Source organism: Carassius carassius, chromosome 6 (genome assembly GCF_963082965.1).
Source record: "Carassius carassius chromosome 6, fCarCar2.1, whole genome shotgun sequence".
NCBI lineage: Eukaryota > Metazoa > Chordata > Actinopteri > Cypriniformes > Cyprinidae > Carassius > Carassius carassius.
Window position 1 is genome coordinate 31,058,563 of NC_081760.1, and position 9,669 is coordinate 31,068,231.

The following is a 9,669-nucleotide window of genomic DNA, read 5'->3' on the forward strand; positions in this document are numbered from 1 at the left end:
GATGAAGCTGTAGTCGTGGTTTCTGCTGTTGTACTATCTGACGTTGTAGGCACCACTGTTGCAGTAATAGATGTGGTTTCTGTACTCACAAATGTGGTTGTAGGACTTTCAGTAGTGGAGGATTCTGTAGTTACTGATGTTGTAACAGGTGCAGTTGTTTCTGTAGATGTAGGCACTGTTGTTGAAGTGAGAGTTGTTGATTCTGAAGATATATCTGTTGAGGTTGTGGGATTGTTTGTTGTTGTAGGTGTGGTTGATGAAACTGTAGTTGTGGTTTCTGCTGTTGTACTGTCTGAAGTTGTAGGCACCACTGTTGAAGAAACAGATGTGGTTTCTGTATTCACATCCGTGGTTGTGGGAATTTCAGTAGTTGTGGATGTTGTAGTTCCTGATGTTGTTACAGGTGCAGTTGTTTCTGAAGATGTAGGTACAACTGTTGACGTGAGAGTCGTTGATTCTGAAGTTACAGCTGTTGATGTCGTGGGATTGCTTGTTGTTGTAGCTGTGGTTGATGAATCTGTAGTTGTGGTTTCTGCAGTTGTACTCTCTGAAGTTGTAGGCACCACTGTTGAAGTAATAGATGTGGTTTCTGTACTCACATCTGTGGTTGTGGCAATTTCAGTAGTGGAGGATGCTGTAGTTACTGATGTTGTTATGGGTGCAGTTGTTTCTGAAGATGTAGGCACTGTTGTTAAAGTGAGAGTTGTTGATTCTGAAGATATAGCTGTTGAGGTTGTTGGATTGTTTGTTGTTGTAGGTGTGGTTGAAGAAGCTGTAGTTGTGGTTTCTGCTGTTGTACTTTCTGAAGTTGTAGGCACCACTGTTGAAGTAATAGATGTGGTTTCTGTACTCACATCTGTGGTTGTGGGAATTTCAGTAGTTGTGGATGTTGTAGTTCCTGATGTTGTTACTGGTGCAGTTGTTTCTGAAGATGTAGGCACTGTTGTTGAAATGAGAGTTGTGGATTCTGAAGTAACAGCTGTTGACGTTGTGGGATTGTTTGTTGTTGTAGGTGTGGTTTTGGGAATTTCAGTAGTGGAGGATGCTGTAGTTACTGATGTTGTTATGGGCGCAGTTGTTTCTGAAGATGAAGGCACTGTTGTTGAAGTGAGAGTTGCAGATTCTGAAGATATAGCCGTTGAGGTTGTGGGATTGTTTGTTGTTGTAAGTGTGGTTGATGAAGCTGTAGTCGTGGTTTCTGCTGTTGTACTCTCTGAAGTTGTAGGCACCACTGTTGAAGTAATAGATGTGGTTTCTGTACTCACAACTGTGGTTGTAGGACTTTCAGTAGTGGAGGATGCTGTAGTTACTGATGTTGTTACAGGTGCAGTTGTTTCTGAAGATGTAGGCACTGTTGTTGAAGTGAGAGTTGTGGATTCTGAAGATATAGCCGTTGAGGTTGAGGGATTGTTTGTTGTTGTAGGTGTGGTTGATGAAGCTGTAGTCGTGTTTTCTGCTGTTGTACTATCTGAAGTTGTAGGCACCACTGTTGAAGTAATAGATGTGGTTTCTGTACTCACAACTGTGGTTGTAGGACTTTCAGTAGTGGACGATTCTGTAGTTACTGATGTTGTAACAGGTGCAGTTGTTTCTGTAGATGTAGGCACTGTTGTTGAAGTGAGAGTTGTTGATTCTGAAGATATATCTGTTGAGGTTGTGGGATTGTTTGTTGTTGTAGGTGTGGTTGATGAAGCGGTAGTCGTGGTTTCTGCTGTTGTACTCTCTGGAGTTGTAGGAACCACTGTTGAGGTAATAGATGTGGTTTCTGTACTCACAACTGTGGTTGTAGGACTTTCAGTAGTTGAGGATGTTGTAGTTCCTGATGTTGTTACAGGTGCAGTTGTTTCTGAAGATGTCGGTATAACTGTTGAAGTGAAAATTGTAGATTCAGACGTTACAGCTGTTGAAGTTGTTGGACCATTTGTTGTTGTCGGTGTGGTTGATGAAACTGTAGTTGTGGTTTCTGCTGTTGTACTGTCTGAAGTTGTAGGCACCACTGTTGAAGAAACAGCTGTGGTTTCTGTACTCACATCTGTGGTTGTGGGAATTTCAGTAGTTGTGGATGTTGTAGTTCCTGATGTTGTTACAGTTGCAGTTGTTTCTGAAGATGTAGGTATAACTGTTGACGTGAGAGTTGTTGATTCTGAAGTTACAGCTGTTGACGTCGTGGGATTGCTTGTTGTTGTAGCTGTGGTTGATGAATCTGTAGTTGTGGTTTCTGCTGTTGTACTCTCTGAAGTTGTAGGCACCACTGTTGAAGTAATAGATGTGGTTTCTGTACTCACATCTGTGGTTGTGGCAATTTCAGTAGTGGAGGATGCTGTAGTTACTGATGTTGTTACGGGTGCAGTTGTTTCTGAAGATGTAGGCACTGTTGTTGAAGTGAGAGTTGTTGATTCTGAAGATATAGCTGTTGAGGTTGTGGGATTGTTTGTTGTTGTAGGTGTGGTTGAAGAAGCTGTAGTTGTGGTTTCTGCTGTTGTACTTTCTGAAGTTGTAGGCACCACTGTTGAAGTAATAGATATGGTTTCTGTACTCACATCTGTGGTTGTGGGAATTTCAGTAGTTGTGGATGTTGTAGTTCCTGATGTTGTTACAGGTGCAGTTGTTTCTGAAGATGTAGGCACTGTTGTTGAAGTGAGAGTTGTGGATTCTGAAGTAGCAGCTGTTGACGTTGTGGGATTGTTTGTTGTTGTAGGTGTGGTTGTGGGAATTTCAGTAGTGAAGGATGCTGTAGTTACTGATGTTGTTATGGGTGCAGTTGTTTCTGAAGATGAAGGCACTGTTGTTGAAGTGAGAGTTGTGGATTCTGAAGATATAGCCGTTGAGGTTGTGGGATTGTTTGTTGTTGTAAGTGTGGTTGATGAAGCTGTAGTCGTGGTTTCTGCTGTTGTACTCTCTGAAGTTGTAGGCACCACTGTTGAAGTAATAGATGTGGTTTCTGTACTCACAACTGTGGTTGTAGGACTTTCAGTAGTGGAGGATGCTGTAGTTACTGATGTTGTTACAGGGGCAGTTGTTTCTGAAGATGTAGACACTGTTGTTGAAGTGAGAGTTGTGGATTCTGAAGATATAGCCGTTGAGGTTGTGGGATTGTTTGTTGTTGTAGGTGCGGTTGATGAAGCTGTAGTCGTGGTTTCTGCTGTCGTACTATCTGAAGTTGTAGGCACCACTGTTGAAGTAATAGATGTGGTTTCTGTACTCACAACTGTGGTTGTAGGACTTTCAGTAGTGGAGGATTCTGTAGTTACTGATGTTGTAACAGGTGCAGTTGTTTCTGTAGATGTAGGCACTGTTGTTGAAGTGAGAGTTGTTGATTCTGAAGATATATCTGTTGAGGTTGTGGGATTGTTTGTTGTTGTAGGTGTGGTTGATGAAGCGGTAGTCGTGGTTTCTGCTTTTGTACTCTCTGGAGTTGTAGGAACCACTGTTGAAGTAATAGATGTGGTTTCTGTACTCACAACTGTGGTTGTAGGACTTTCAGTAGTTGAGGATGTTGTAGTTCCTGTTGTTGTTACAGGTGCAGTTGTTTCTGAAGATGTCGGTATAACTGTTGAAGTGAAAATTGTAGATTCAGACGTTACAGCTGTCGAAGTTGTTGGACCATTTGTTGTTGTAGATGTGGTTGATGAAACTGTAGTTGTGGTTTCTGCTGTTGTACTGTCTGAAGTTGTAGGCACCACTGTTGAAGAAACAGCTGTGGTTTCTGTACTCACATCTGTGGTTGTGGGAATTTCAGTAGTTGTGGATGTTGTAGTTCCTGATGTTGTTACAGGTGCGGTTGTTTCTGAAGATGTAGGCACTGTTGTTGAAGTGAGAGTTGTTGATTCTGAAGTAGCAGCTGTTGACGTTGTGGGATTGTTTGTTGTTGTAGGTGTGGTTGTGGGAATTTCAGTAGTGAAGGATGCTGTAGTTACTGATGTTGTTATGGGTGCAGTTGTTTCTGAAGATGAAGGCACTGTTGTTGAAGTGAGAGTTGTGGATTCTGAAGATATAGCCGTTGAGGTTGTGGGATTGTTTGTTGTTGTAAGTGTGGTTGATGAAGCTGTAGTCGTGGTTTCTGCTGTTTTACTCTCTGAAGTTGTAGGCACCACTGTTGAAGTAATAGATGTGGTTTCTGTACTCACAACTGTGGTTGTAGGACTTTCAGTAGTGGAGGATGCTGTAGTTACTGATGTTGTTACAGGGGCAGTTGTTTCTGAAGATGTAGACACTGTTGTTGAAGTGAGAGTTGTGGATTCTGAAGATATAGCCGTTGAGGTTGTGGGATTGTTTGTTGTTGTAGGTGCGGTTGATGAAGCTGTAGTCGTGGTTTCTGCTGTCGTACTATCTGAAGTTGTAGGCACCACTGTTGAAGTAATAGATGTGGTTTCTGTACTCACAACTGTGGTTGTAGGACTTTCAGTAGTGGAGGATTCTGTAGTTACTGATGTTGTAACAGGTGCAGTTGTTTCTGTAGATGTAGGCACTGTTGTTGAAGTGAGAGTTGTTGATTCTGAAGATATATCTGTTGAGGTTGTGGGATTGTTTGTTGTTGTAGGTGTGGTTGATGAAGCGGTAGTCGTGGTTTCTGCTTTTGTACTCTCTGGAGTTGTAGGAACCACTGTTGAAGTAATAGATGTGGTTTCTGTACTCACAACTGTGGTTGTAGGACTTTCAGTAGTTGAGGATGTTGTAGTTCCTGTTGTTGTTACAGGTGCAGTTGTTTCTGAAGATGTCGGTATAACTGTTGAAGTGAAAATTGTAGATTCAGACGTTACAGCTGTCGAAGTTGTTGGACCATTTGTTGTTGTAGGTGTGGTTGATGAAACTGTAGTTGTGGTTTCTGCTGTTGTACTGTCTGAAGTTGTAGGCACCACTGTTGAAGAAACAGCTGTGGTTTCTGTACTCACATCTGTGGTTGTGGGAATTTCAGTAGTTGTGGATGTTGTAGTTCCTGATGTTGTTACAGGTGCGGTTGTTTCTGAAGATGTAGGTACAACTGTTGACGTGAGAGTTGTTGATTCTGAAGTTACAGCTGTTGATGTCGTGGGATTGCTTGTTGTTGTAGCTGTGGTTGATGAATCTGTAGTTGTGGTTTCTGCTGTTGTACTCTCTGAAGTTGTAGGCACCACTGTTGAAGTAATAGATGTGGTTTCTGTACTCACATCTGTGGTTGTGGCAATTTCAGTAGTGGAGGATGCTGTAGTTACTGATGTTGTTAAGGGTGCAGTTGTTTCTGAAGATGTAGGCACTGTTGTTGAAGTGAGAGTTGTTGATTCTGAAGATATAGCTGTTGAGGTTGTGGGATTGTTTGTTGTTGTAGGTGTGGTTGAAGAAGCTGTAGTTGTGGTTTCTGCTGTTGTACTTTCTGAAGTTGTAGGTACCACTGTTGAAGTAATAGATGTGGTTTCTGTACTCACATCTGTGGTTGTGGGAATTTCAGTAATTGTGGATGTTGTAGTTCCTGATGTTGTTACAGGTGCAGTTGTTTCTGAAGATGTAGGCACTGTTGTTGAAGTGAGAGTTGTGGATTCTGAAGTAACAGCTGTTGACGTTGTGGGATTGTTTGTTGTTGTAGGTGTGGTTGTGGCAATTTCAGTAGTGGAGGATGCTGTAGTTACTGATGTTGTTATGGGCGCAGTTGTTTCTGAAGATGAAGGCACTGTTGTTGAAGTGAGAGTTGTTGATTCTGAAGATATAGCCGTTGAGGTTGTGGGATTGTTTGTTGTTGTAAGTGTGGTTGATGAAGCTGTAGTCGTGGTTTCTGCTGTTGTACTCTCTGAAGTTGTAGGCACCACTGTTGAAGTAATAGATGTGGTCTCTGTACTCACAACTGTGGTTGTAGGACTTTCAGTAGTTGAGGATGTTGTAGTTCCTGATGTTGTTACAGGTGCAGTTGTTTCTGAAGATGTCGGTATAACTGTTGAAGTGAAAATTGTAGATTCAGACATTACAGCTGTTGAAGTTGTTGGACCATTTGTTGTTGTAGGCGTGGTTGATGAAACTGTAGTTGTGGTTTCTGCTGTTGTACTGTCTGAAGTTGTAGGCACCACTGTTGAAGAAACAGATGTGGTTTCTGTACTCACATCTGTGGTTGTGGGAATTTCAGTAGTTGTGGATGTTGTAGTTCCTGATGTTGTTACAGGTGCAGTTGTTTCTGAAGATGTAGGTATAACTGTTGACGTGAGAGTTGTTGATTCTGAAGTTACAGCTGTTGACGTTGTGGGATTGCTTGTTGTTGTAGCTGTGGTTGATGAATCTATAGTTGTGGTTTCTGCTGTTGTACTCTCTGAAGTTGTAGGCACCACTGTTGAAGTAATAGATGTGGTTTCTGTACTCACATCTGTGGTTGTGGCAATTTCAGTAGTGGAGGATGCTGTAGTTACTGATGTTGTTACGGGTGCAGTTGTTTCTGAAGATGTAGGCACTGTTGTTGAAGTGAGAGTTGTTGATTCTGAAGATATAGCTGTTGAGGTTGTGGGATTGTTTGTTGTTGCAGGTGTGGTTGAAGAAGCTGTAGTTGTGGTTTCTGCTGTTGTACTTTCTGAGGTTGTAGGCACCACTGTTGAAGTAATAGATGTGGTCTCTGTACTCACAACTGTGGTTGTAGGACTTTCAGTAGTGGAGGATGCTGTAGTTACTGATGTTGTTACAGGTGCAGTTGTTTCTGAAGATGTAGGCACTGTTGTTGAAGTGAGAGTTGTGGATTCTGAAGATATAGCCGTTGAGGTTGTGGGATTGTTTGTTGTTGTAGGTGTGGTTGATGAAGCTGTAGTCGTGGTTTCTGCTGTTGTACTATCTGAAGTTGTAGGCACCACTGTTGAAGTAATAGATGTGGTTTCTGTACTCACAACTGTGGTTGTAGGACTTTCAGTAGTGGAGGATTCTGTAGTTACTGATGTTGTAACAGGTGCAGTTGTTTCTGTAGATGTAGGCACTGTTGTTGAAGTGAGAGTTGTTGATTCTGAAGATATATCTGTTGAGGTTGAGGGATTGTTTGTTGTTGTAGGTGTGGTTGATGAAGCGGTAGTCGTGGTTTCTGCTGTTGTACTCTCTGGAGTTGTAGGAACCACTGTTGACGTAATATATGTGGTTTCTGTACTCACAACTGTGGTTGTAGGACTTTCAGTAGTTGAGGATGTTGTAGTTCCTGATGTTGTTACAGGTGCAGTTGTTTCTGAAGATGTCGGTATAACTGTTGAAGTGAAAATTGTAGATTCAGACATTACAGCTGTTGAAGTTGTTGGACCATTTGTTGTTGTAGGCGTGGTTGATGAAACTGTAGTTGTGGTTTCTGCTGTTGTACTGTCTGAAGTTGTAGGCACCACTGTTGAAGAAACAGATGTGGTTTCTGTACTCACATCTGTGGTTGTGGGAATTTCAGTAGTTGTGGATATTGTAGTTCCTGATGTTGTTACAGGTGCAGTTGTTTCTGAAGATGTAGGTATAACTGTTGACGTGAGAGTTGTTGATTCTGAAGTTACAGCTGTTGACGTTGTGGGATTGCTTGTTGTTGTAGCTGTGGTTGATGAATCTGTAGTTGTGGTTTCTGCTGTTGTACTCTCTGAAGTTGTAGGCACCACTGTTGAAGTAATAGATGTGGTTTCTGTACTCACATCTGTGGTTGTGGCAATTTCAGTAGTGGAGGATGCTGTAGTTACTGATGTTGTTACGGGTGCAGTTGTTTCTGAAGATGTAGGCACTGTTGTTGAAGTGAGAGTTGTTGATTCTGAAGATATAGCTGTTGAGGTTGTGGGATTGTTTGTTGTTGCAGGTGTGGTTGAAGAAGCTGTAGTTGTGGTTTCTGCTGTTGTACTTTCTGAGGTTGTAGGCATCACTGTTGAAGTAAAAGATGTGGTTTCTGTACTCACATCTGTGGTTGTGGGAATTTCAGTAGTTGTGGATGTTGTAGTTCCTGATGTTGTAACAGGTGCAGTTGTTTCTGAAGATGTAGGCACTGTTGTTGAAGTGAGAGTTGTAGATTCAGAAATTACAGCTGTTGAAGTTGTTGGATCATTTGTTGTTGTAGGTGTGGTTGATGAAGCTGTAGTTGTGGTTTCTGCTGTTGTACTCTCTGAAGTTGTAGGCATCACTGTTGAAGTAAAAGATGTGGTTTCTGTACTCACATCTGTGGTTGTGGGAATTTCAGTAGTTGTGGATGTAGTAGTTCCTGATGTTGTTACAGGTGCAGTTGTTTCTGAAGATGTAGGCACTGTTGTTGAAGTGAGAGTTGTTGAATCTGAAGTTACAGCTGTTGATGTCGTGGGATTGTTTGTTGTTGTAGGAGTGGTTGATGAAGCTGTAGTTGTGGTTTCAGCTGTTTTGCTTTCTGAAGTTGTAGGGACCACTGTTGAAGTAAAAGATGTGGTTTCTGTACTCACATCTGTGGTTGTGGGAATTTCAGTAGTTGTGGATGTTGACGTAGTCGCAGCTTCTGCTGTTGTACTCTCTGATGTTTTGAATTCAGTTGTTGTGAGTTCAAGTGTTGTTGTGGTTATAGCTGTAGTAGTGGAAGGTTCAGTTGTGGTTGTGGATGCAGTATATGTTGTTTCAGCTGCAGCTGTCATTTCTGAAGATTTAGGCATGGTTGTTGAAGGAAGTGTTGTATCCGTATTTGTACCTGTAGAATCAGATGTGGTAGTAATGGGAAGTACAGTTGTGGCTTCTGAATCTGTATATCCTGAAGTTGTAGACTCCATTGTTGTAGCACTGTATTTTTTAAAAGAAAAATATTAGATCTAAAATTGTATTACCTATCAGGAAAACATGTTTTTTATTAGATGAAACAGCAATGACACTTATTACTTATTATTATCACTTACCCAACTCTAGTTCCAGAATGAACAGCACACCACAGACACACTGTAAAGAGAAATACATTCCTGTAATATATATATATATATATATATATATACATATATATATATATATATATATATACATATATATATATATATATATACATATATATATATATATATATATATATATATATATATATATATATATATATATATATATATATATATATATATATATATATACACACACACACACACAGGTGCTGGTCATATAATTAGAATATCATCAAAAATTGTATTTCACTAATTCCATTCAAAATTCCATATTTATTCATTACACACAGACTGATATATTTCAAATGTTTTTAATTTTTTTTATTGTGATGATTATAACTGACAACTAAGGAAAATCCAAAATTCGGTATCTCAAGAAAATTAAAATATTGTGAAAAGGTTCAATACTGAACACACCTGGTGCCATACTTTAATCAGCTAAAACACCTGCAAATGCCTTTAAATGGTCTCTCAGTCTAGTTCTGTAGCCTACACAATCATGGGGAAGGCTGCTGACTTGACAGGTGTCCAAAATACGGCCATTGACACCTTGCACAAGGAGGGCAAGACACAAACGGTCATTGCAAAAGAGGCTGCTTGTTCAAGGAGCTCTGTGTCCAAGCACGTTAACAGAGAGGCGAAGGGAAGGAAAAGATGTTGTAGAAAAAAAGTGTAAAAGCAACAGGGATAACCACATCCTGGAGAGGATTGTGACACAAAACCCATTAAAAAATTTTGGGGAGATCCACAAACTAAAAAAGAGTTTGCAGCTGAAGTCTTTAAGTGCTTTAAGAATCACTTCACACAGACGTATACAAGACATGGGTTTCAG

At 40.7% G+C, this 9,669-nt stretch overlaps 1 protein-coding gene across 1 annotated transcript in view; it reads right to left on the reverse strand.

Moving 5' to 3' along the window:
• Positions 1–8,681, reverse strand: part of LOC132141693 (serine-rich adhesin for platelets-like) — a 54,992-nt gene extending 46,311 nt beyond the window's left edge. The window contains exons 1-7 of the mRNA XM_059551358.1: positions 7,799–8,681; positions 6,014–7,669; positions 5,759–5,902; positions 4,838–5,644; positions 3,636–4,453; positions 2,742–2,967; positions 43–160 (exon numbers count right to left, since the gene is read on the reverse strand). Coding sequence (XP_059407341.1) covers positions 43–160; positions 2,742–2,967; positions 3,636–4,453; positions 4,838–5,644; positions 5,759–5,902; positions 6,014–7,669; positions 7,799–8,681 — 4,652 coding nt within the window. The remainder of the gene's footprint in view (positions 1–42; positions 161–2,741; positions 2,968–3,635; positions 4,454–4,837; positions 5,645–5,758; positions 5,903–6,013; positions 7,670–7,798) is intronic.
• Between the last annotated feature and the right edge of the window lie 988 nt (positions 8,682–9,669).